This window comes from Telopea speciosissima, chromosome 9 (genome assembly GCF_018873765.1).
Source record: "Telopea speciosissima isolate NSW1024214 ecotype Mountain lineage chromosome 9, Tspe_v1, whole genome shotgun sequence".
Classification (NCBI taxonomy): Eukaryota; Viridiplantae; Streptophyta; class Magnoliopsida; order Proteales; family Proteaceae; genus Telopea; species Telopea speciosissima.
Window position 1 is genome coordinate 47736289 of NC_057924.1, and position 27981 is coordinate 47764269.

The window sequence follows — 27981 nt, forward strand, 5'->3', positions numbered from 1 at the left end:
CATCTATATGGTACTTGTTTTGCTAGATGATGTTTTCCCTAATCTCTGAAACAAACCAACGCAATAATTTCCTTAAATCAAAATGAAAGATTTGAGAGAGTAATAATCAGAGAACCGGACCGGTCAACAGTCTACTCCGGTCAACGGGTTGGTCCGATGGGTCATCAAACCAGATCGATGGGTCGCGGTCTCGGATTACCAGATTGACCCGAATGGGTAGCGGTCCCGAGTTACCGGTCTGACCCGTATGGGTCAGGGTCTTGGGTTACCGGTTTGACCCGTATGGGTCAGGGTCAAATCCTTTTTTTTTAAAAAAAATAGTAGAGCGAGTGAGATCACCCGCCGGAGTCCGCCGGAGCGTGAGAGCGCATCCGACGGTCTCCGGCGGCAATCCACCTATCAAAATACTCGCAATTCCGAAACCTTCAAGCCTGTATAATTTGTTTCAATTTTCACCAGCCGAAAATCCCGACAGAGATCGGAAAACGTACGGGTTCGACAGGAAACCCCAAAAAAAAATTTCCAACAGATCGATTCAAAAACAGAATGAACAAGAGTCACAATACAAACCATATAGGTTCATAATCTAATCTATAACTGCTCTGATACCACATGTAAGATTAAATCGGTACAGGATCACATATAGACAGATTAAGAACGCAATAAAGTATGTGACGGAATCGTTCTCGGGAGCATACCTTCTTTAGGATCCATGGAGACGATGAAGAACGCAGCGGAATAAACCTTTAATCTTCCTTGAAGCAAGGATCTTCTCCTCTAAACTCTCCTTTAGCACTGGCTCAATGGTAGAACCTTCAAGTCACCGTTGCTCCAGAGTGGTGTTGCAATATTGTGATTGATCACGGATAGAAAAGGGACCTATCTTCTCTTTTATACAGATTTCCATAGATCTTCCCATTACAGATCTAACGGTAATCTGTGAGCCCACACTAACCAATCCATATTAGATCCTTAAGATACTGCATATCTTCCTTATTAGACCAACCTCTTAGAAATAGTAATTGCAACAATTATAGATCCCACCTACCAGGTAAGAATATAAAATAAAAATATTCTAACATGGAATGGACACATTTGCAGTACTACATGTTCCTTTTTGTGAGGTCCATCTCAACTCATGAATCATAACCTGTAAAAATTCATAATGCCACTTTCCAAACCCATTCCTCTAAGGGGCCAGTTGGGCCATCTTCAAGTATCTTGCTGTATATCCATATGTTCTTTGATTATTGCAAATTTGAAGAACTATTGTTATATAATTTTCAATAGATAGTGGATATCAGTCATGGCGAGGTTGAAATAGGATGGTAAATTGGGTAATGTTAGAAGTTGAAAGTGAATTTGAGTTTGACTACTGTAGATAACTAATCTGAGAATTCATAAATATACAGCTGATTTGCCTCAGCCATAATGAGGGGAGGAAATAAATAAAAATAAAAGTATCAAAAATATAATTACAAAAGCAAATTATATGTATTGTGCATTTATCCTCCATATGCTTTTTACAACATCTGGCTAACAAAGGCAAAGACTGAAATTACATGGAATACCCCGAACAACCTGAAGCTCTCTATAAATAAATACATCCATCTTATAATGCTTTGTCTATCTAGGGTTGGATAGTGAAGAGTATTGATTGCAGCAAAACTGTAACCTCTACAAGATCACAAATGAACCTGAATCTCAATAATTTTACCTAATAAGCAATATGGTTGATAAAGCAGCACCAGAGTTGGCTGAGTTTGAAACTGAAGCTTCAAGTTGACTGAAATATGAAGCTTCCATAGAACACCAGCTCACAGTATTGAACTGAAGCTCTCGAGGGGATGTGATTCTTCGAGCATAGATGCTGCTTGGAAGCAATCACAGGCATCCGCTAAACGTCCATCATCCTTGTGGACCATCCCTAAATAATACCAAGCCATACGGTTGGTGGGTTCAAGCCTCAATGCATCTGAGAGGAAGCTACGTGCCACAGGCAATGCCTTGGGGCTCATCTTCCACAACAAAGCACCAAGTAGGACCTTTGGAGGCACATAAGTCTCGTCGAGTAGAAAAACATTATTATAAGCAGCCAATGCTTCTTTGATTTGCCCTTGTCCTTCATACACTAGACCTAATAAAGTACAGAATAAAATAAGAAAGATAAATGGCATTATATTTCAAACGATAAAGTAAGAGTGACAATTATGTATACATGACCTAGTAAAATTACGTAACAAAATAAGAAAACGACTTTGTTTTGCAACAAAATTTTTTATTATCTGTGTATTTCAAAGTGGTTTTAGAATTGGGTTTCAGGCTCTTACATTACATATCTCTCAACCAAAGGGTTTCTTAAGAGAAGTTCAAAAAAGTTATTATTAAGAACCAGTCAGCAGCAATCATCACTGATTTTACACGATCTTTCAGACAAAATAATACAAAAATATAGTCCAATAAAAGGTCCACAAAACAATGGCCATGGTCAACTAACAAGCAACCGACTAATCCTCAAACATAAGATACAATAGTCCTCATGAAATAGAAGGGAAGATAATAGCGAATTCATGTTCTTGGTTCCCTCCTATTCTACATGTCCCCCCTAGAAGTTTGGTTTCATTGAATGAAAATATCTCCAGAACTCAGACAATATAGGGTCAACAAAATTCTGATAATCAGAAAGAACAAAAAAATAATTCACTCCAAAAAAAATAGAAAACAAACTTATTTGAAATGGAATCAGAAAATTGAGAAATTCAAATAAGTTTATCAAAGATAACATCAATAAGCAGTTCTACTTCCAAAACAAACCTATTCTACAGTATACAGCAGAAGATACATGCATCTACCCTTCTTTGAAACAGCCAGATGCTTTTCGAGCAATTCAATCTCAAAGGGCTTTTCGCCAAAAAAATAAAAAATCCTGAAATTCCAATAGAGCTACGGATAGATGAAGGAAAATCTTCTGCATCACAATAAGGAGTGAAGCAAGATGCTTCATTATTCTTTCATAACCCCTGGGTTAGCATTTAGCAAAGAAAAAAGGATGAAATTGGGAAGTATCTCACCCACACCAGCAGGATCTTTCCATCACTGCACCCACTAACAACTGTTTGCCTATCTCAGCTTTCACTCCAACACATTCAAATGGCATACTAAGGCACATAAAAAATGCCATCTTATCCCTGTTTGCTGCAATCTTCAGAGACAGAGATGATATAAAGTAGTTAAAATAAGGCCACGGGGCAAGTGGACGTGGGACACTGATGAACTGAGCAGCACCTATGCAATTGAGAGAACCTTTATGATCTGAGATTTAGAAGAAACAGAGAGACTCATGCCACCTGCACCCATTTCCCTCACTACTCAATTGACCATTTCAGAATCCACAGGAGCCTACTCTCCCAGTGACACAGCAAGTACCCCGTCAACTGTGACAGTTGGAAACTCCCAGTGAATCGCAAGCATTTGCATATATGGGAAAGCTCTTCTACATGCGCTTCCCTGGTACAAAACGAGCCACTGCAAATAGGTTCATTGATCTGTTCAAGAATACAATGAATCTGGAAAGGTCTATGTAAGCTGGAGTAATTTACTGACAAATTGACAAGTTGGGGGGCATTTCTAGCCCACATTTGGCATGTATAACTACTTCCAGCAACAATCTAGGTTGCTGTGTAAAAGTACACCTGTGGCACCCATGGATGCTGCTGACAGAGAGTTTGGACCCAACTTTGACTGAAGAGTCATTGAATTGGAAAAATAATCAAGAGGAAGACACAGAAAAGACAAGAAAAAGAAGTAGCATCAACATTGTTTTCTCTGCTTTTACCCCTACTTGTTTAGAAGTCCATAGTATATAACCAAGGGCAAGGAAATATAGTGAAGCTATCCACTTCGATCCTTATCGAATTGTGAAGGACTCAAAAACAAATATTAGCAAGATAAGCATACCATGCATTGAAATACATCTGGGATCCATATCAAACCCCATTCTCTCACGTTCCAACACCCAAAAGAAATTTCAGTTCTCCTCTGCCACAACTATTTCTTCTGACTTTCTGTCTAGGAGGTTGGGCTAAATCTACTCCCATCTCTACTCATACTGTGTCACCTTATATGGTCTGATAGCAAGCACCTCACATCCCTTTCTTACAGTACTTCAATGGATCTAAAGAATGCTAGAACCAAGTGCTATGGTACCAACAAGTGGTCGTTTGTAGTTGAGCATTTCTATCACTTAAGTGAACCACTGCAGCAGGTCCAGTTAAAGCACTCCAGAACAAGACAATGATCTAGATGGAAGCAATTACTGTACTCAAGGACATCTATCTTCTTCACACACACCTTTGACCATATGGTTTCAGTCAGTAGACAAATTATTAACCAAGGCATTTCAGGAAAGGTGGCTGTTAAACTAAACCTCAAATGTGTTTGGATTTCTTCCCCAATTCCATTTGTACTGGGGCCAAGAAAGCCACGATATTGTACCATGAAATGTAGAACTGAAATTGAATAATCAAAACAGTACCAAAAACAGAATCTTTTCTCAGAGTATAAAATCCAGATTTAGAAGAATTGTCATAACTCAAAATCAGTAGGTCAGATTAGACTAAAACTCAAATCGAGTTCACTAAACCAGTGGTAGAATATTTTCTGAATATTCAAACTCAATCCAAGGGCTGGATCTGAGGATATGGGTCAGTCCTACCAGCATTAGGGCAAGGGTATATCAGTAATTTCACAGATCAGATAAAAAATGAAAATTGATGATCAACCAAGAATGATCAGATGAGATAAAATTTGACAATAACAGATCAGTAGAAACAATGAATCAAGCAGCAATTAGATAAATATTACATTTGAGAACACAAGGGCAAAATAGGAAACCTGTAAGAAAACCAGAACTGCAAGTCAGATCTGATGGAGATTCTAATCAAGTCTCTCTAGAACAGTAAAGAACAGAATCCCAAAATCTAAAAGTATTCTAATGGCTGGATTCTCCTAACTCAAATTCATGCAAAAAAGACTTGCATATGAATTCCTATTTAGAGTAGGAAGCGCAGGAAATTGCAGAAGCAGTACTTATTAAGGAAGAAGAAGATGGCAATAAGAGAAACACCCGGGCTTCACACCACAAGGCATAGTTGTCACGGCGATCCAAGTCGGTGGCAGGCTCTCACGTCGATATATCGACATGGCGAGCATGTCGACCATGTTTAATTTTTTATTTTCTCTATTTTTAATGTCATTTAGTATGCTATAATATATGTCCTATAACATCAAAAATCAACATGAAAGTGTACTACACTACTACTAATATACTATGCCACTATGGTTTAATTCATGAAATGGTAACTAATATCCATTAGTGTACTAATATCCATTAGTGTATATGAAAGTATGAAAAATTGAAAATATAGATTAACTTATCAAATAATTGAAAGCAAGCCTGCAACTGCAAGGCAAGAAGAAGAAAAAAGAAAAAAAAACAGAGTACTATGGCTGTAACTGGAATAAATCCCTCCCCCCCCCCTCTGTCTCTCGACTATCTCCCTGCACAAGCAGTTGCGAAGAAGGAAAAAAAAAGAAAAGAAAAAAACCGAGAGGCTCTCCTCTGTCTCTCGAGTCTCGACTATCTCCCTGAGTCCCTGTTCACAGAGACTGAACAAAGAGGTTGCGAAGAAGAAAAAAAAAAGAGAGAAAAAAAAAAACCGAGAGGCCCCCCTCTGTCTCTCGACTATCTCCCACTGTACAAGCAGTTGCGAAGAAGAAAAGAGAAAAAAAAAAAAAAAAAACCGAGAGGACTACTAAGTACTAACTGAAATAAATCCCCCCCTTCTGTCTCTCAACTCTCTCCCTGTCACTGTGTGTAACTGCGTATGTGTGGCTGTGCAAGACAAGAAGGAAAAAAAAAAAAAAAAAAACGATACTACTATTACTGGCTGTAATCCCTAATCATTACTGGAGGCTGGAAGGAGAAGAACTGAAGAAGAAGAAGTTAAGATTAGAAGAAGAAGAGGACTGCTGGGAGGAGAAGAACTAAACTCAAAAATCGAGTTGCAGAGGACTGGGAGGAGGAAGAAGAACCAAATTAAACAAAAATACAAATTACAAAATAATAAAAACTTACCGGAATGGAGTCCTGGAGGTTGCCGGAGATGTTCGCAACTTCGAAGGAGTGAAGAACTGCTACCGAGAGTTGCAGGAAGCTTGCCGGAATCTCGTCTCACGAACTCTTCCTCACTTCCTCCGTCTCGACTCTCTCCTCTCAACCTCGAAGTCTCGAACTGTTTAGCCTTTTGCGATTTCTATTTCCCCCCAATTATTAGGGTAATATGTTTATTGTTTTTAAACTTTATGATAAATTGATAATGTGTATTGCAGGTGTATACTTTTAAGTTACACCTCCAATAGACATTAATAAAAAAGCATCTAAGCTATTAAATGGTTTTAAAAAAAAAAATTAAATCTAACTTTTGTATGTACAAATAGCGACCGATATGCCAACATATCGTGGTATGGCGTCCATGGCGACGCCACGGCGACGCCATGGAAGACATATCGAACGATATATTTACACCCACCATGGCGTAGCTCGATATGCCACCTCTCCCAGCGCCAGGACGCCATGGCGGTGCCATGGCGACGCCATGACAACTATGCCTCAAGGTGGTTTGGATGGATCTAACACCAACCAACCTTGACCTTGATTGAACACGAGATTCTTCACCAATGGAGAAGGAGAGTAGTAATAGCCTTTTCATTAATCAAAATTCGTGTACAATGTTGGCCCCCCTTACAAAGTTATATAGAAAACTCAAAAACAGACTTAAACACTAAAAAGGAAAGGCCTAACCCAATCCTTAACTAATAAGATAACCTAAACTGACTAGGAAACTGAAATAACAAAGAAATAAAGACACTAACTGAACAAATCCCATACGCCTAGTCTATAGCCATATTATAGGTCCATTAAAGTGACCCATTACAATGAAAACTCATGGGATCAAAGGTCCAACACAAACATAACCCAATCTAAAGCTTATTTCCACTAGAAAAATCCATTTAGGTGATTTGACTACATTATTGTGCTTCAGTCCTATGATACCAATACTAGGTTATCTCACCTTCTTTGTATTTTATATTAGTGGATCCTTGACAATTGAGAATGAGATAACACTGAGAACTCTTAATCCTTCGCAAGAGTCTTATACTTGAATAGGAAAAAGCTAAAACAGCTTCTAGCATATAAAAGGTTCCTTTTCTGCAAGAAGCGAAGAATCAAGGTGTATGTACTCACCCAATAAGGACCCCAGAATCCCCATACACAAGCTACCATTGGAAACCCGAGCCCTTTGTCCCCCAACACCCTCTTCGTAGGGCACTATGACAATTGCTATTTAGCCATCATGTATGAGGTCGTCCACATAACATTGAGAGAGAGACAGGAATAATAAGAAGAAATTTTCATGAGAGTGTGAGGCAAGGGCAAGCTGGTTATCAATAAGGTCTAATCTAGCAATATGCTTATCTTACTAATGGGCATGTTTTTTTATACTTCTGAAATTTTAGGATTTAATGGTATTGTTTTTGGAAAATGAGTTAGTGCGACAGGTCGGAGAGTATTTTGGTGTCGGACCAAAGCCCGGATAAAGGAGGAGGGTTGGTGCGTCAGGTTGGCAGCTGGTGTTGAGGTTTTGGTGTCTTGACTTCTGATGATGGACTGCTGTGTGGAGCCTCCGGGGGCCGCGGAACGGCCTCGAAGGCTCCTGCGAGATTCACTCGTTGGACCCACTTTCAGACTATCGCGCGGTACGGAGGGGGTTCGGGGGAGGCAGCCTCCTTTAGAAAATTTTTTAAGGACTATTAATGTAGTCCTAGATAGGTAGGAGACCTACTAGGAGCCAGTTCAACCAGGATCTGATTTGAACAGGTCATCCGAATGGGTCAAAATTAGCATTAAAGTTAGGTTTAGGTTAGGGTTGTCTTATATGGTAATGATAGGCAGGTGTAGGGAAGTCTAATGGTATAGGTTTAAGTTATTATTCTCTCATTCTCTCTTTTTTCTCTTCTCTCAAGTTACTGGTTACAGGTCCTAGGTTTTCTACAAAAACTAATAAAATCACTTAAACTGAACCACTGGTTCATACCAGCTTTGGACCAATTCAATTTAAAACATTAAAAACATGAAAATAAACTAAGTATAGGGCTAATCCAGTATGCAACCTATATATCCATATTTTAGGCCCATTAAAGTGGCCTATTACATAGAATACCCATGGGATCAAAGGCCCAACATGCATATAACCCAACCCTAGACTTATTCCTAATAAAAGAAGCCCAGTTTGGTGATAAATCTACATCAACTATATGGGTATTTCGGTAAATTTCCTGTATAGGGTTTCGCTATAAATCTGTAGCGAGAGTTCTTTCTCTGTATTGCAAATCTGAGAGAGGTGTGACGAACGAGCGACTGTAACCCTATTCTCCATTGATAGTGAAACAGATCTCATCTCACCGTGGACGTAGGCAACCTTGCCGAACCACATAAATCTTTGTGCGCATTATGTGATTGTGTTTGCGATTTCCATTCTTCTTTGCATCGTGTTAGGTTTTACACCTGGCACTAAAAAACTTTAACCAAACCCTTTTTACATGGATTCTAGAACCTTATATTTTCGATCTTATGCTAGGGCATCCCCCCATAAGTGACGTGCTACACTTTGATCTGGGTGTAGTGAATAATGAGCAAGGGTGTCCCCTATAAGCGGCGTGAGGGTTTTCGCACCGTGGACGAGTGCAAGTAAAGAAGCTAGTCTAAAAGCGTCGGATTAAATTAGCATCTTGGAGCATAGGATATTTAACGGATAATAGCTTGTATTCAAGAGACTAGATGGAAGAATAAAAAAGCAAAGGAGTTGGATGATTTTAACCTTTGGTAACGGGGGATAAGAGTGATAGAAATGGACTGGACATAGCAGGGGATAACAATTTAAAGAATGATGTGGTGGATGTTAAAAGATTTGCTGATACCATTATATCCATCAAGCTTGTATTGGAGAAAAAGGTTGTCAATATAATTAGCGTTTACACACCCCAAGTAGGATTGGATGACAATAGTCAGTTACAATTTTGGGAACTCATGGATGGATTAGTGCAAGGTTTTAATCAAGGAGAAAAGATTACTATAGGGGATGATTGTTAGAGTCTATATGTTGTAAGGGTATTTTAGGGACTAGTTAGTTTACTAGTTGCCTTATGTTGTAATTCCCTTTTTTTCCCTTTTACCTCCCTAGGGAGGAGTATGTAATTTGTTCTATTCTCATAGTGAAGTAATATAGGTGTGTGAGAGACATTCTCTCTTACACACAAGTTTTCCACCGAATTCTCTTCCTCTCCATTTCTTCATCTTCTTCTTCTCTTCTTCTTCTTCTTCTTCTATCTTCTTCTTCTCTCTTACCTTACATCCATTACCTAAATCTCAACTTGGTATCAGAGCTACCTCCGTTTCTGGTTTGAGAGTCGTGCTACAAGCTCTCTTCCGTCTTTCCCTCTCTTTGGAACCCTAGGTTACAAAAGGGTTCTAAGGAAGAGGCTGATATGTGAAAACTTTGAAGAAATCATGCCATATCTCTTGATGAAGCCTATGGAAGCAGTAAGAGAGGTCTTCATATGAAGACTTGGCTGTTTGAAGCCCAAATCAATGAAAGACAACCCAGAATACTGCTCTGTGAATAGTAACCCGAGAAATTACTGTTCCTTTTTCTGAAACAGCCCTTGTTCTCCCTCATCTTGGGTTTGTTGAAGCTTGGACCTGGCCCATTGGAGTCGCCCTAGGGTCCCCTTTCAAGCCCCCAAAACATTGGTTGCAAAGGAGGAAACCCCAAGGTCTGCAACTCACTTTTTATGCTGCTGCTACAGTAACTCCGCCTGTTCTGGGAAGTTTTTCTTGTTTCTCCTTCATCCAAGGTTAGTTGGAGATGAAATCAGGTCCTGCGGAGTCGCCTTGGAGTCTACTTTCAAGCCTATATAGGCTTAGCTGGTGATATCTAGCCCTTTTTTTCTGCTACTCCAAACTGTGATGCTCTATAATGCTGCCAATTGTTGAAATAATGACTGTTTTGTGATATACTACTGTATTGAACCTATTTGATGGGTTTTATTTGCTGAATTATATTGTTTCAAGATTATGGGTTGTTTTATAATGGATAGAAGGTGCTATTGGTGAAGAAGGAGGCTACCAACCTAGATGGTATGTGATACTTTCAGCTGCTTGGTGTTGGTGAGGTGTGTTGTTTGAGTCTCTCGTGTTGTTGTATGATGCCATTACACTTTGAAGCATATGGTGGAATTGGATATTGTTGAAGTATTAGCTTGGTTTGCTACCTGGACTGCAATTACCAGTGTTTGAAAATTTCTTTTAGGGTTGAGAATATACTCCCCATTGGATTTGAGTATCTTTTCCTTTTCTTTGTTCATTCCTACATTATGTCAGCTCTTGGTGGAAGAGGCCAGGGTCCAACCCAAGAAAATGACAGAGATAGGTTCCGTTGTGACCACTGTGGGAAGTTTGGACATACGCGAGAGAGATGTTGGACACTTCATGGTTATCTCCCTGGTATACCAGGCAGCAGAAGAGGGGGAACTAGAGCATGCACCTTGTTGACTGAGGATACACTTATGCGACCTCCATAGGTGTTTCAGGATTTGGTGACAAAGAGAGTAATTGGCATAGGCCGTGAGGAAAAGGGGCTCTACCTTCTTGATACAGGTCCTTCATCTCTTACGACTGCTCAGTCATATGTATGTGGGCGTAATGACAATAGTAATGTTGACTCTGTTATGTTGTGGCATCAGCGTTTGGGTCACCCTTCTTTTGGTATTATGAGGGTAAAATTACCCCACCTGTTTTCTTCCATTCCTTCTTCCCATGTGTTTAAGTGTGAACCCTGTTTATTTGCCAAACATTGTCGTTCTCCTTATCCTTATCATGGTCATAGATCTGATGTTCCTTTCCATATTGTGCACTCTGATGTTTAGGGACCATCTCCCACTACTTCTCTGTCTGGCTATCGTTATTTTGTTTCCTTTGTTGACGACTATTCCAAGTCCACTTGGACCTACTTGATGAAACAAAAAAGTGATGTTTATGATGCTTTTAAAAAATTTTATCAGCTCATTTGCACCCAGTTTCATACTCGCATTCAAATTGTTCGTTCTGATAAAAGGGGGGAGTATATGTATGGGGGGCTTCAACAGTTTTTTACTGATCATGGCATTATCCATCAAGTTGCATGTATTAACACCCCTCAACAGAATGGAGTGGCAGAAAGGAAAAATCGCCATCTATTGGAAATTACTAGGAGTCTCCTGTTTGGCATGCATGTTCCTAAGACTTTTTGGTCTACAGCCCTTCTTACTGCTGCCTTTTTAATCAATCGCATGCCCTCTAAACTTCTTGGCTCCAAATCCCCTATAGACTTGTTGTCTCCTCAGACTTCTGCTTTCTCTCTTCCTCCTAAGGTGTTTGGGTGTGTCTGCTATGTCCATGTCAATAAATGTGCTCGGACCAAGCTTGACCCCAAAGCACTCAAATGTATTTTTCTTAGATACTCCTCCTTTACCAAGGGGTATAAGTGCTACCATCCTTCTTCCAGAAGGGCATTTCTCTCCAAGGATATTACCTTCTTTGAATCTATTCCTTTCTTTACCTCTTCTCATCATCCTCTTCAGGGGGAGAATAGTGGAAATGAAGAGGCTACTTCTATCCCTTTCTATCCACCTTTGCCTACTTCTCCGTTTCTGTTTGATATTGGGAAACACATAGAAGGGACTGTTGTTGATACTGATACTCATTCAGGTGATGATGCTAGCAATGAAACAGAAGGGGCTGTTGTTGTTGAAAATGGTTTTGGTAATCAGAAAGATTGCCACATTACATACAAAAGAGGTGAAGGCTTGCATAATACAGGACAAAATACCTACCAAGAGCCCTCTTTGGATCCTCATCCTGAGCTCCACCGACCTCATTCAGGTGATATCCCTCCTCCTCCCTCTGATTTAGACCTTCCGATTGCTGTTAGAAAAGGAAAGAGAGCTTGTACTAACCCTATTTCCCAGTTTGTTTCCTATGATGCTCTCTCTCCCACAAGTCTTGCTTTCTTGTTGCTCTTTCTTCGATTCCATTCCCGGAAATCTCACTGAAGCTATGTCGACCCAAAGTGGAAGCAAGCCATGTCTCGAGGAAATGATGGCTCTTGAGAAGAATGGTACTTGGAAATTAGTAGATCTTCCCAGGGGAAGAGTCCCAGTCGGATGCAGGTGGGTTTATACAATCAAGTATAGGTCTGATGGTGCAGTTGAGAGGCACAAAGCAAGATTGGTAGCCAAAGGTTATAGTCAAGTGTATGGGATTGATTATCAGGAGACATTTGCTCCTGTAGCTAAACACAATTCTATTCGGGTTCTCTTACCATTGGCAGCCAATAAGGATTGGCCCCTATTCCAGTTGGATGTGAAGAATGCGTTCCTCCATGGTGACTTAGAGGAGGAAGTATACATGCAGCCTCCTTCTGGCTTCAAGTTCCCTTCAGCTAAAGGCAAGGTATGTCTCCTCAAGAAGGCTTTATATGGTCTCAAATAATCTCCAAAAGTATGGTTTGAGAGGTTCAGGCAGGCTATTCTGAAGGATGGATACTCTCAAAGTCAAGCTGACCAAACCTTATTTACTCGACGTGGTAATGGTACCATTACAGCCCTTATAGTCTATGTTGATGACATTATTGTAACTGGTAATGACAGTGTTGAGTTAGCTAGACTGAAGCCCTACTTGGCTCAACAGTTTGAGATTAAAGATTTGGGTCCCTTAAGGTATTTTTTGGGAATTGAAGTGTCACGGTCCAAGAAAGGCATCAACATATGTCAAAGGAAGTTTGTTCTTGACTTGTTAAAAGAGACAGGGATGTTGGGCTGCAAACCAGCAAGCTCTCCTATTGAGCAAAATCACAAACTAGGAGAAGATTGTGGTCCCCCTCTTCTTGATGCAGGGAAGTACCAGAGATTAATGGGGAAACTCATCTACCTATCTATGACTCGCCCAGATATTTCTTATGCAATGGGAGTTGTGAGTCAGTTTATGCATGCCCCCAAGAGTGGGCACTTGGATGTTGTATACCATATACTTAGATACTTGAAGTCCTCCCCAGGGAATGGATTATTGTATGCCAGGCATGATCACCTGAGGATAGAGGGCTTTCTGAGATCTTGATGGCTGGATCCATCTCGAGCAGAAGATCTATTTCTAGTTATTGCACATTTGTTGGTGGTAATTTGGTTACATGGAGAAGCAAGAAACAACTGTTGTAGCTAGATCCAAGCAGGAGCGGAATTTAGGGCAATGGCACATGGAGTTTGTGAACTTATATGGTCAAGCGATTAGTTCAAGAGTTAGGGTTTCTCGCAAATCATCCTATGCGGCTCTATTGTGGACAAGAAGGCAGCTATAAGCATTACTCACAATCCGGTACAACACGATAGAACTAAGCACATCGAAGTTGACCGGCATTTCATCAAGGAGGAAATAGACTCCGGCTGTATTTGCACTACTTTTGTGAAGACAGGTGATCAATTGGCGGACATTTTTACCAAAGGGCTTTCTTCTCTCCAGTTTGGTACCCTATTATGCAAGCTGGGAATGCATGATATTTATTCTCCAGCTTGAGGGGGAGTGTTAGAGTTTATATGTTGTAAGGGTATTTTAGGGACTAGTTAGTTTACTAGTTGCCTTATGTTGTAATTCTCTTGTTTTCCCTTTTACCTCCCTAGGGAGGAGTATGTAATTTGTTCTATTCTCATAGTGAAGTAATATAGGTGTGTGAGAGACATTCTCTCTTACACACAACTTTTCCACCGAATTCTCTTCCTCTCCATTTCTTCATCTTCTTCTTCTTCTTCTTCTTCTATCTTCTTCTTCTTTCTTACCTTACATCTATTACCTAAATCTCAACTGTGATATAGTTTTGGAGAGGAATGAGGAGGGCACTTGCCGCACTTCAATTTTAGATTTTTCTGTGGCTTATGATTTATCCATTGTAAACACATACTTGAAAAAGAGAGAGAAGCATTTAGTTACCTTCAAAATAACAAATTGCTGCTCATTGCAGACAAAGCACTAAATCTGTTTACCAGCTCTAGCCGCTAGCATGGATCCGATCCTCCCTGTTCGGTAAGCTGGCGGTACTCCATGAATCTGGATCCAAATTTTCATCATTTAGGTGATGCAAAACCAAGGATGTACTCAAGGAAGAAAAAGAAGAAGATTATTTTGAGTCTCAACTACTGTTGGTGTAACACTCTTCACGTGAACAGTGTTGTTCTATTGGGTTGTTATGTTTTTATTTTGAGTCTTGGAGTAATCCAATGAATCGGTTGGTTCAATTGGGCTAGTTTAAGTTATGGTCAGCCATGTGGGCTAAGTTAGAAGTTAGTTTCTATTTTCATATTTAGTAAGTGTCAAGACTTAGGAGTTCACATCAGTTTTAGAAATTGAGTGTCTTGTAACCCAAGGGGTCAAGGTTGGAAGTTTCTATTTTGGGACCTTCTAATTTTGATCCTTGCAGCCCATGATTTTGCTATTCAATATTGCTATTAAGCTACTGCTTCTACTGAAGTATTTCCATGGTATTCGATCCTTGGTGATGGAGCTGGTGTGTGATCCAAGCTGACTCCTTGCGGTGGGAAGCCCAGGAAGTTATTCTTCAGTGCTTGTTCACATTCTTTTCAAGCACTCCAGCCATTAGAAGACATCCCCACTCCAGCCGAGATTCACTGTTGCTGCCTGCTCTGCAATTCCTTGGTTAGTTTCTATTTTTGGACTACCTTCTAGTTCCATTCCCCCTCTTTCCTGCTTAATCTCACCATCACCTTCCTCCCATCTTTTCAGCAAACTTTTCCCCCTCTAAGACCTCCACTCAATCCTTGTTTCATCCCATTCTACCCAGCAGATTGTCAGCTACAGAATTTTTCCCAAAACCCATTAAAACCCTGTTTTCTACCCTGTTACTCAAATCGACAGAGAAGAAAGGCCTGCTCCAGATTTGTTTGCCTAATCACTTGACTTCCCTGTTATTCCAGACCTATTGCCTCACCTTACCTTTACCCTAAGCCTACCCATTAATCCCCCAATCCAACCCAACCTTAACCCCATCGAGCTGAACCTTTTTCCCTGATTTCAGATCCTGTTTGGGACTGGTTGAATCTTCATTCCTGTCCTACATTATTAGTGCTCGGTGGAAGTCAACGCGTGATGTTTATTATGGGCTGATGACCAACTCGTCGGAGTTGGTCATCAGAACATAATAAATAAAGGTCGCGGTCAATTTCACACCTAGAAGATCGTCGGATTGGAGAGTGGAGTTCCTCGCAGATCGCTGGAGATGACAGGAAGATGTATATGCAAGTTGCTGGAGAAGAAAGAGTTGAGATGGAGGAAGATGAGGTTGGAACGAAGGAACTTTGAGGAGATGGGTTTAGGTTTTGTAATGTAAGGGTAAAAGGGTAAAACTACACTAATGAAGGGTAATATGGCCGTTTATGAATTTTTTGCTTCAACTAACGGTTTCAACTTAACGAACTGGGGTTATTTGTAAGCCCCACCATAGTCAAGGGGAGGTCCATGTAATTGTTCAAACAACGGGGGGTTGCTTGTAATTGGACCAAACTACGGGGGAGTTACGTGTAACTTACTCTTACTATTATTATTATTATTATTCACTAAAGCACTTTTCAAAATGGATTGTCCATGTAATGTAGTCCTAGATAGGTAGGAGACCTACTAGGAGCCAAACAACAAGATCAAATAACAAAAGGGGCTGCTGGTTCGAATGGACAGCACTAGGATTTAGGTCAATTCCTAGGGTTAGGGTAGGATAATGGGAATATAGTTTATAGGATTAAACTAGGCAGGTTTTGGGGAGTTAGAAAGCTAGGTTTGGTTAGGTTTAGATGAGAATTCAAAATTCCAGAAATTGGGGTTAGGGTTTTGGGTTTTGGGTTTTAGAAATTAGGTCAAATTTAGGATTTTGTAAGACAAATAGGGGCAGCAGCTTGGGTCGAGTGTAGGGAGTGTTAAGGAGAGGCTGTGGGTTGAATTTGAAGTAATTTTAATGGTTAAATATGGCTGGGCAGCAAGATCTAGGGTTTAATGGAATTAAGGTTTATGGGATTCAAACAAAAAATAAAGGGGATCGATTGGGGGAAAGGATTAGAGGGTTAGAAGAAGAAATTGGGTGTCAAACTTACTGGAGATTCCACTGGTAGCAGCTTGGACAGATGTGAAGGATAGAACCACCTTCGAATTGAAGAAGATCCTCGCAGCCGTCACGGTGTAAGGAGTCAACCGGATTCCACCAATCCCTTTCCACCTTGATAGAACCACAAGGATGCACACTCAAGGAACAACACTCAACAGAGCAGGGCAGCAGCAATGGCAGCAAAACAAAAGCTTTTTAATTAATCAAATTCGTGTATAATGCTGGCCTCCCTCACAAACTTATATAGAAGAATCAAAAATAGACTTAGACACCAAAAAGGAAAGGCCTAACCCTATTCCTAACCTATTAGGTAACTCAAACTGACTAGGAAACTAGAATACTAAAGGAAATAGACTCAAAACATGGCTGGACTTATAGAGTCCTAATCCAGCCCAACTTACATCACATGACCACTTAACCAAGTCACATGATCACTTAAATTGAACCAATTAGATGCAACCAATTTGAACCGGTTCAATTAAAAAACATAAAAATAAACTAAGTATTGGGCTAATCCCGTATGCAACCTATATACCCCTAGTTTAGGCTCATTAAAGTGGCCTATTACATAGAAAACCCTTGGGATCAAAGGCCCAACATATATATATCCCAACCCTAGACTTATTCCTAATAAAAGAAGCCCAGTTTGGTGATAATTTTGCATCACCATGTCTTGCATAGTAATTGGAAAGTATCTTTTGTAGTAGAATCCCACTGACCAGAAGAATGTTCAGCCTGCATGGTGATAATAATGAACAGAAATGTCTTCAAAGATCCCTAGTTATTGGATTTCAGCACTCGCACACCAAGGACGCAGACCCAATTCTTCCACCTGTGGGATTTAAGTAGAAACTACATCCACTGCCCATGGTGGAACCCAAACAAAAGATGCCACTTATGGTTGGGTACAACCTGAAACCAACTAGCTAAACCTGACTTTGGGTATTGTGGGAAATTTTAGACCAAGATTTGGTTTTATACTCAGGAAAGTCAACCAACTTCGATAAAATGATGGCATAATAATGAAAAAAGTGTCTCATGGAATGCTACAAACATGGAAATCTAAGAGTCATAAATTAAGCAAATATCCATCACTAGTTGGCAAACAGTGCACCTTCTTAGGCTGTGACCCATCTGCTAAGCATCCCAAAACCAGGACCATCTAAAAGAGCACATCCATCATACATAGGATAGAAATAGTAGAAAATGGTTGATAGCTCTTCGCAGGTTACATGTGTGACAGTATGAGTGATCCTTTACAGCAGGTTTCCATATTGCTAAGGTATTCAGTAACATTGTTTTATCATAGACATGGTTATCTTCGTTCCATTCCTATACATTCTAGCAAGGAGAAAAATGAGGAAAATTCTAGCTTTAGGGAAGGATATTCCACTTTTCATAGTCATGCAGTTTCTATGACACACTTCATCACAGGCTCACAGGTCAGACACTTTAATATAGAATGGTTTAATTTATGTTTCATCCCGGTTAGTTACAACCAAAGCGCGCAAAAAGAACCTTTGAGAGACATAAGCTTCCTTCTGTCATTATCTTTACTTATTTCTGTATGGAAATTTTCATGAACTGGTTTTAATAGATGAAGATTTTAGTTCTTATAATCTTACCTTCTGTGTGCAGTGTTGCAGCAGAATATTGCTTCAGTGCTCTAGCTTTCTCCAAACATATCTCAGCATCCCTCCAATGTGACAGGCTGGAGTACAAATTTGCAAGACCTTGCCAGACCTCATACTCATTGACCTTGTCATCCTCAATCTAATGTAACAACAAAAAGCCACAATGAATTAAGAAGCATTAAGAACAACTCATCGCATGTTCACGCACATTGTTGTTAAATTTGTCAAAGTTGACTTATCATTGTGTTTCACTTCTTTCTTAAATTTAAAATAAAATCAGAAATCAGTGAATGTAGAAAAAAAATCTGAAACATGAGAGAGAGAAGTCTGCCCATGTGCAATAGGAGCATAATTGACTCATCATTGAGCTCAGGAGCAAAACCAAAATGAGGAAATCTAAGGTGTCCATCTGGTAACTGAAGGTAGACAAACAATCTATTGTTTCATGTGCCAAAGAAGAACGGGGATAAGAAATACCATTTGATTGTGGACTCCTGAATATTATGGCTTGGATCATCAAAATTTCCAGCCATCAAACTAGAACATTGATTAAAAAAATATGTTAATGGCTTAATGAGCTCACTGTGATCTAGCTACACTACAAGATAGTTATCTATTCAACAGTCTCATCATTGAGTTGGATAACAATTCCATATTTCACATAAGTATGTTATGCATTCTAAAACAACAAACAAAATTAATGTAGTGGAAAAGTGGAATCCAACCTGAGAGCTACTACTCCTGAGAGGCCCAAAATACTTTTTTTGGGCTTGGACCAGTGCAAGAAGAAAACGATAAGTTTCCACTGCATCCATGGGCAATGATTGAGAGAGCTTCAATTTAGCCTTTAATCTGAGCAATGGTCCTTGCTCCCACTTTGAGGTCTCATCCAAAGCGGCATCCGTAACGATTTCAGCCTCTGAATACCGTTGTTGGGCAGACAAAACCAGAGCAAGCAATCTCCAACCTTTTAATATGGAACCCCCTGTTGCATCTATAAACCGTTTTGCACATTGTAAGGCTGCATTTGAGTTCCGGTGCTCCGCATATTGAACCCCCAACTCAAAAATCAAATCTGGGTTTTCACGTTCCAAAGCCATTGCCCCATCTAATGATTTCAAAGCTTCAGACTGAAGGTGAGACCTCTCAAGGTCTGAGGAAGCAATCTTAGCTTGCTTTCCCAAACAAAGACCCAACATGCGAAGACCCACACCCTTTAAATGGTCATCTACCCCTCGAGCATTTGCAATCGCTCTCTGCGCATACTTTACTCCCTCGGAAGCAAGAAGAGAGTCCTCACTACATATCTTGGCAGCCAATAGCAGTGCCCGGGGGTCATCTGGTCTTTCATGCTTGTGTAGAGACTTCCTTAATAGATTCAAGGCGACTTTGTTTTGTCCTGATGCACTGTAGCAAAGAGCTAAAGTGTTCCAGCGGTCACAACGATGAAATGTTCCAGGTAAAAGCTCTTCAGTATTCGTTGCCAATACAGATGTCTGGCCACATAGAGACAAAGCAAATGTAAAATGCTCCAATACCGAAGGATCCCATTTGGTCTTACCTAGGTAAAACTTCCTCAAAAGAATCATCAAAAGAAGAATCGCCTCTTCAAGGTTGTTTCTTGGAACATAAGAGCCATCTATCTGAAAAGCCAAACTGGGTGGCCCTGCCTCTACACCACTGTACAGCAAAAACATGGCAAATGCTTTCTGAATTCTTGCACAACATTCATTGTCAAGGTTCCACTGACTAAGAAGAGCACGTCTGTAAGCAGATATTGCTTCCTGATAACAATCAGCTTGCTTCCAAAGCTCTGGGAGGAGCTCCACAGCTTTACTAACTGTCTCTTGCAACTTAATGTCCACCAGTACATCAGGTATGCCATTTTGGAAAATCCTCTCCACAGCATCAAGGACACTTCCACATTCCTGAGCAGCCTCTGCAACGTTAGCATAGAACTAGTTTCAACAAATTTTTTTTTTTTTTTTTTTTTTTTTTTGGGGGAGGGGGGTGTTGGGAAGGGGAATTAATAAAAGAAAAGTCATTTCAAAATGTAGTCTAGCCATTGGAATAGTCCAAACCATTTGCTCGACTGAGCTTTTGCAGTGACTTGGCTTTCAAGTATATGGCTTCAAGAACCAGGCTAGCAGCATGCTGAGAAGGTGTGTACACTGATTCACTGCGGGAGCGACCCCTTCTAGAAGATGATGGTTTTTCAGTAATAGAAGGTTGAAGCCGCTGTATAGCAGTCTGAAGGTCAATTCCATCGAAAACACGAAGTGCACTTTCCAAATTGCCCCTTTGATACTCCAACCTTCCAAGAAGGGCTCTTGCTTCCTGTAGAATGCATAAAAATAACCATTTATTCAAATCAAATAAAAATACAATAAGATGTAATGATATGCCATACCATAATTTCATACTGTACAGAAATAATTGGCGGATCTAAACCTCTAGCAATAACAGGCAGAGAAACAGGTAGATCAAGGCACTCAAAGAGCCCTTGGACAAGAAACAAATTTTCTGCCAAAGAAATTTGACAATATTTTCAGGTGAAGTGGAAAGTAGTATGATGCATGTCATGCTGTAAAGTTTGAAGTCTTTCTAAAAATATACAGCAGCGAATCGAGAGTCTCTCGCTATGTCCCCATTCCTTTCTTTCTTTGATTCTATGGTCGATCAGATATTGCAGTGTCCTTTTTTAATTGTTCTTATTTTTTTCAAACTGAGTATTAGATGAAACCATGGAGGAACCAACTAGATTATAAGCAGCACATTGTGAGATTTAACTATAAAAAAGATCTAAAAAGGAACCAGTCAAAGAATTAACAAACCTTAGAGCCTTCAAACCTTCAGTCAAGCACATTGAATATAAAAAAAGATCATTATTTTACTATATGATTCAATTATTTGCAGTCCTTACTGCGTGTTTTTTGATTAACCGGATGCCTTCTTCTGTTCTTGGAAACAAATCACCTTTTTCTATTTTGTTTCCCGGTGTTTCGAGTTTTAGTTTGCCTCCTAGAGTTTTTGGGTGTGTTTGCTTCGTTCATAATCTCCATCTCCATGGGGATAAATTGGACCCTCGGTCAACCAAATGTATCTTCCTGGGTTACTCTAGGACCCAAAAGGGATATAGGTGTTATGACCCTCTCACTAGAAGGCAATTTGTGAGTGCGGATGTCACCTTCTTCGAAGATACATCTTATTTTTCTGCTCAGCCCACCGTGTCCAGTGATCCATTAGCTGTGTCTAACCCTCCTCCCATTCCTGCCATTGTTCCTATGACTACTCCACTATAGGTGTACCGGCGCAAGAGGCCCTTTGGGCAGCTCCATACAGATCAGACTAGCCCTTCTGCATCGCTTCCTGTACCTTTCTCAACCTCTGGTGGAGATCCAGTCTTACCCGTTCTTCCTGACTTACCAGCTGATCCGGATCCTGATGACTTACCCATTGCCACTCGGAAAGGTAAATATTCATGTACTCAAAAATCTTTAGTTACCTATCCTATTGAGAATTTTGTCTCTTTATCTCATCTTCCGTCTTGCCCTCATAGTCTTGCTACTTCTTTGTCTTCTTATATTGTCCCTCGCACTCACACTGAGGCTCTTACTAATCCTACCTGGAAAAAGGCCATGGATGTGGAAATGGATGCTTTATTGACTCGACATATGTGGGAGTTGGTGAATTTACCTCCTGGGAAAGACCTAATCAAGTCGTTGGATGTACACTATTAAGTATCATTCTGATGGGTCTGTTGAGCAGCTCAAAGCCCGCCTGGTAGCTAAAGGGTATACCCAAACTTATGGTGTTAACTATTTTGAGACTTTCTCTCCTGTGGCTAGACTGAATTCTATTCGCCTCATTATTTCTCTGGCGGTGAACTTTGATTGGCCCTTGTACCAGTTAGATATCAAGAATGCTTTTCTTTATGGTGACCTACTTGAAGAGGTCTATATGGAGCAACCTCCAGGCTATGTTGCTCAGGGGGAGAATAGTGGTCGTGTGTGTAGGCTGCACAAGGCCATTTATGGACTGAAACAGTCTCCCCGTGCATGGCTTGAGAAGTTTAGTTCAGTTGTGACTGGTTTTGGTTTCACTCAGTGCTTCTCAGACCACTCTGTGTTTGTTCGTCTCCAAGGTACTTGTTGTGTATGTTGATGACATTGTTGTGTCAGGGAATGATGAGAGTGGAATCACAGAGGTGAAAAATTATTTACAACACCACTTTCAAACTAAAGATTTGGGACAGCTTCACTACTTCCCTGGGATTGAATTTATTCAAAGTAAAAAGGGAATCAGTCTGTCTCAAAGGAAGTATGTGTTAGATCTCTTGACTGAAACTGGTATGCTTGCTGCAAAACCAGTAGATTTTCCTATGGATCCTAATCACAAGTTTGGCTCTGATGATGGTGAGGGTCTGAAGGATGTTCATTCCTACAGAAGCTTGATTGGGAAATTGTTGTATTTTGACAGTCACTAGGCCAGATATTTCTTATGTTGTTGGTGTTCTCAGCCAGTTTATGCAGTCTCCTTGTTAGTCTCATTAGGATGCAGCCGTTCGGATTCTTCGGTATTTGAAGGGGCCCCTGGGAAGGGGCTGATTTATCGACCCAATAAGCATATGGAGCTTGTTGCCTACTCTGATGCAGATTGGGCAGGTTCAGCTAGTGACCGTAGATCTTTTTCAGTTCCAACCCCTATGAAGATGTTTTGTGACAACCAAGCAGCCATCTATATTGCTAGTAACCCTGTTTTTCATGAAAGAACTAAGCATATAAAGCTGGATTGTCACTTCGTTCGTAGCGTACTTTTGAAGAAGCTTGTTGAGACACCGTTTGTCTCTTCGTCTGATCAGATCGCTGATGTGTTCACCAAGTCCTTGTTTGCTCCTAGTTTTCGGTCTTGTCGTAACAAGCTGAGCATGGGTGATATATATGCTCCAGCTTGAGGGGGAGTGTTGGAGTAGATAAGGGCAGGTAGGTCCTTTATGTGTTTTATTTATGTTCTTTATTATTTCCGCATGATGTAAGGGCAGTTTTGTCCTTAGCATTTATTATTATATAAGACATTAAGTGACCTGCGATAGAATATTAAATTCTACCGCAGCTCCATCCTCTCTTTGGGATTTGTGGCTTCTTCTTCCTTTCTCCTCTTCCTTCTTCTTTTCTGTTTTCTTCTTCTAATCTGATTGTATAATTTCTGATATTATAACAAGAAACAATTCAACACATCCACATCCCAGAAAATGAGAGAGCAAAAGATCCCAAAACAAATTCCAGGTTTCAATCCCGTAGAAGGATGAAACTTCACATTTTCAGACAACCCAAAAAAAACCCCAGAAAACCAGGGAATCCGAAACAAATCCAGCACCCCACTCCACCTGGGGGCTAAACTCAAATCTTCCCCAAATTTGTATTTTTTGAACCTAGGGGCTAAACCCAAATCTTCCCCAAATCGATTTTCAGTTTCAAACCCTAAATGATTTGGGGAAGATGAGGGCAATTTGGTCATTTTATTCTTTAATTTTGGTGGGTTTATATCAGAAAGGCATTTTGGTCATTAGATTCCCTGAAACTAACGTCTAACGTCCCAAATTAACGGACTGGACTAAAATGTTACAGTGTTTTGAAAGTAGGGGGGAGTTTGTAATTAGAAAAGTTGTAGGGGTGCATTTGGACAAATGGGCATTTTCAGGGGGCATTTGTAAAAAACCCTTTTCTTGGAGGGGGTGTGGGGCAGGGGGAGGAGAAAGTTTAGAGCACTATGAATATATTTTGCAGATCCAATGGACTTGTTGACTAGACATGAACACTACACATCCTCGCAGTGGGTTCAAATCAATGGATGAACTGATTTGAAGCATCTGCATCTTTAGAGTATTGCAATATCTTCTTCTAAAACAAACAAATACCACATATATTGTGAACCAAACATTCAATTAATGCACAAAGCATCTTTTATAATCAGCATTACATGCATATGAAAAAAGAATATTCACTGTATTTTAAGTTACGCATATCCATAAGGATCCTAAACAAGCAGTACACCCTACAAATCGATTTCTTATTAACTTGGATATTCCCATCACCTTATGTTACAAGTGGATTCTGTAGCCAATTGACCATGTTTACCTGAGGATAAATTACATAATGGAACTTCAACATGTCAACATACTCAATATCTCGTCCTCGTAACTAGTCCCACAGTGCTAAAGGGTATAACTAACAGCTGTGCATTCAAGTATATTAATCTCTGGCTTATGCAATTACAAATTTCACACTAGAAGATCTTAAGTACCATGCTAGTTTCTCTGTGGAATGCAACACAGCCTTTCATACCTATATAAAGCATGTACATGTTGATTGTCAGGTCATACATAGAAGTTATTAGGAAAGTTTATTTACATGAAACGCACTTCTTCCTTGTACCAGCTTACTGTTAGCTTCACAGAATATGATCCACCAAGCAAAGTAATGCAAAAACATAATACAGATATTAAGAGATGCTTTTTGGTCCTTCCAGATGTTAACTGTTTCCTCATAAACCCAAGTTGTAATATGTTAAAAGATGATGGTCCAAGCCATCTCAGAAGGAAGAAAGAACTAAACATTCTGATGATCTCAAGCAACAACAAAGCATAATCACAACAAAATTTGTAAAATATGAAAAGGGGCCATGGGAGAAAGTGATTTTTTCTCAAGAGAAACCTGCCCATTCCTAAGCCCATGAAACCAACACGAGGAAAACAATTAGAAAAAAAAGATCGAAATCATTAACAAACTAACCTCAAAATTGAGCGACAAACCCTCCCGCAAAGAAGACTCTGCCTCCAAAATATTCCCCTCATCAAGTTTTGCTTCGACTTCAGAGGTTTTCATGGAAAGCCCATTTGCACGGACTTCTCGAACTTGAACTGACATGTCATCCTCAAGCCCACTGGATCCTCTTGATTCCACCTCCAACATTTTTTAGCGCAATTTTTTTTGAAAACTTAAATAAGTGAGGTTGAAATGGCAATATCATAGCACTCCCCTTAACTTTTTCATTCCTTGCTGGATGCATTCCCACGGAACTAAGAATACATCCTTATAAAAATCAAACAAAAAATTATAATTCATTAATAGACTGAAGAAACTAATCAGAAGTAACTACTACTGCATGCATAAAAACCAGACAAGAAGGCAAAGCTGAATAACCAGACTTCTACAATAGCGTTAAAAGTCGAAACCACTATAACCTAAGATTGGGAGAATCAAGACCATTCAGCCATCACCACCAGCCCAACAAGTAAACCAGCATCACCAAGTGAGAAGCATTGAACTGTCACAAAATTGGATATAACTAACATCTCTCCTACTAGAGGAAAGGCCATTATGACCCAGAAAGACTTAAGGAAACAAAATTCTGAGTACATGGAATGAAATAACGAAGCCTAAAAGTAAATAAATAAATAAAGGAATTGTTATCCAGGAACCAGAAAAAAAGGTTAATCTATCAGAAGGCAAATCAAATCAAGCATTGGACTCGTCAACGTGAAACTAGTTGTATTTGGTAAAATGGTCATTTTTGTGATTTGGAAGGACAAATAAATTGAATTTAGCAAGAAAATGTGTCACATAAATAAAATAAACCAATACACTCGTTTCAAGATGAAATATCAACCTCGTAAAGAACTAACCAATCAAGTAAAGCATACTTTACATCCATCAAAATCTGAACCTAGTGTAACTGACAAGAAGTTCCACCAGCCACATCAAAAAGGAACCACCAAAAGAATATTATCTCAATCAATAAAATATTGTTTAAATTTATCCATAAATATCCTTAATGAAATAGCAAAAGATATAACAAAATCTTGCAAAATATTTCTCATAAAGAATCAAAATAACAACAATGCTTCATTTGGCAGCCAAGATTGTAGCAAGAGGTAAAAAAGCAGTGAAATACATTAATTCATAAGACCAAATACATATGAAAAATGTTGAGGCATAATATTCCAGCAGGTCAATACGCCAAAACAAAAGCCAGCATAGAGTAAAATCAAGCCAGTCCAACACCCAAACAACCTTAAGGGAAACAAAAGCAGCGGTACATTGCCAGAGGCCTAAGAAACAGAACAAACTACTACTACCCAGCATCTATACCAAAACCAGAACAAGGTCAAATCCTGCATCTCTAAGCAAGGAAATCCCTCTCCTCAGTCACACAAAGCAGCCTAAGCCAACAACAAAAACCACTAGAAATTAAAGATTGCGTACTATTGGGACCTTCGAGTCCACCAATGAATTTGCATTTAAGATTCCCATACCCCTCAAAATTTTGGGATCAAAAGGTCCTCCATATAGCATTTTGTAGTCTAATCATTTCATGTCAACATTTTGATCCAAGGTGGATCGTCAGTTAAAGTCGTTTCCTATTTTATCCATCTCTTTTAGATTTTCTGTGATTGCAATTTTCTTCTCATTTCTACTTTATCGAGCAATTTGAGGCCGTTAAAGAATCCATGGCTGTTGATCCCATTATAAATATAAATGAGATGCTTATGTTTACCAACTTACCTACTTAGGAGAGAGTGATATGAGGTAAAAATTAGAGTTGTAAAAACCTAAACAAAGAGGGAGAAAATAGGTAACTTGAGTTCAATTGAGGCACCAACATCGAACAATATGATGATATGGTAATAAAAATCTTACGTTGATTGACTTTTTAGACCCAAAATATTGTGGTATGGGAATAGCAACAAACTATATATAGGGAGATTAAAAGGTCCCAAATGTTTGAGAGCTTTGGTTATTGGTATTTCCCCTTCCCCTACCCACCAGTTCCGCAAAAAAACATTATGAAGGTAGCAAGCATGATAATCAGTTCAAGCAGGTTGTGCCATACAGAAACCACTTATTTGAAGTTTTGAAACTCTAGTTTACAATATATGGGCATGCTACCCAAATTTCCACCTAAAGAAGCAGCCAAGCTAAGTGCTTTAAGCTTTTTTATTTATATATATTATAACTATTTTTTGGTCTCTCTCAGGTTGTTGCTTAAAGTTAGGGAGTACAGCAAAAAACTCATACGCCCCCTTCTCCTTCCAACACACTTGCAAGCTCACAACAGATGTTTGCATAATAAGACACAATTATGTTGTAGTCAAATTAACAAAAATAAAATTTGGCTTGATGAGATTCTAATCATATCTAAGAAATACCTACAAATCTTCCCATAGATTACAATAACATGAAAATCATCAACATCCAAGAATAAATGATCAGCTGCCATAGAATACATTCTCCATCCCCGACATTTTCTCATAAATTTCTCCATTTAAAAGAAAGACACGCACATGGAAAACGATCCAAGACAAATCCTTTTAGAAACAAATAGGAATGACAGAACAATTCAAGCTCAAATGGGTCTCTGGTTATATGACTCTGGGATCTGAATATAGCATCCTAAGGAGTCAATGTTGGAAGGTCCATCGCCCAGCAAAAAATGAGACTCTTTTATCACGCTAACCAAAATGGGGCATCTGGGTAGTGCTCTTTCGCACATGGATCGATCAAAAATTTAAAGATTTAGGGTTGCCTCAGCTCCTGCAAGTTCTAAATCAATGGTCTCTCTCTCCTCCCACCTCATCCATCAAAGAGAGAGGAGAGAGATGCAGAGATAACAGAGAAAACCTGGATCTGTGGAGGTTTCAATGATTTTTGAGATCGAGAAGATCAAGAGAGGGAGGCAGAGAAATACCTACATTTGCCCAGATCGCAGTTTGTCGTTGCAGAAGATCGAAAAAGAGGAAGAGGGGATCTCGGGGGGAGACGACGAGTTTGGTTGGGCTCACGAACAGGAATACCGAATACAGGATCCGACAAAATGGAGATGAAAACGGCCGTTAAGTCTTTACTTCATATGTTTCAGATTTTCCTCCACACTTGACGGTCACCGTTACAGTCGCCGTCAGACTCATCCTATCTCTACAGCCATTTAATGGAATATTTCAACTTCCAAAGTTTTTGGAAAACAATAAAGAA

General features: G+C 39.7%; 1 protein-coding gene across 4 annotated transcripts; it reads right to left on the reverse strand.

Moving 5' to 3' along the window:
* Positions 1 to 1472: 1472 nt before the first annotated feature.
* On the reverse strand, positions 1473 to 27894 carry LOC122641065 (protein NPG1-like). Of its 4 annotated transcripts, XM_043834384.1 has the most exons (7): positions 27698 to 27894; positions 24742 to 25041; positions 20032 to 20287; positions 19512 to 19889; positions 18676 to 19370; positions 17942 to 18089; positions 1473 to 2137 (listed from the first exon to the last, which is right to left on the reverse strand). In XM_043834384.1, exons 2-7 carry the CDS (start codon positions 24919 to 24921, stop codon positions 1818 to 1820), a joined length of 1977 nt encoding a protein of 658 aa, XP_043690319.1. In that variant the 5' UTR covers positions 24922 to 25041; positions 27698 to 27894; the 3' UTR covers positions 1473 to 1817. The 4 variants fall into 4 exon arrangements, with proteins under 4 accessions (XP_043690319.1, XP_043690317.1, XP_043690316.1 ...); XM_043834382.1 differs by having other exon boundaries at positions 18676 to 19889; positions 27702 to 27894; XM_043834381.1 differs by having other exon boundaries at positions 18676 to 19889.
* Positions 27895 to 27981: the final 87 nt, after the last annotated feature.

What these genes read in the sequence shown, in the direction of transcription:
- LOC122641065 (XM_043834382.1), bottom strand. Translation starts at nt 24,921, where the DNA reads ATGTTGGAGGTGGAATCAAGAGGATCCAGTGGGCTTGAGGATGACATG. An exon ending in AAAGCTCAGTCGAGCAAATG is followed by an intron (nt 19,890 to 20,031) that starts GTTTGGACTATT and finishes CTAACGTTGCAG; the next exon opens with AGGCTGCTCAGGAATGTGGA. An exon ending in TGCAACACTGCACACAGAAG is followed by an intron (nt 2,138 to 17,941) that starts GTAAGATTATAA and finishes GTACTTTATTAG; the next exon opens with GTCTAGTGTATGAAGGACAA.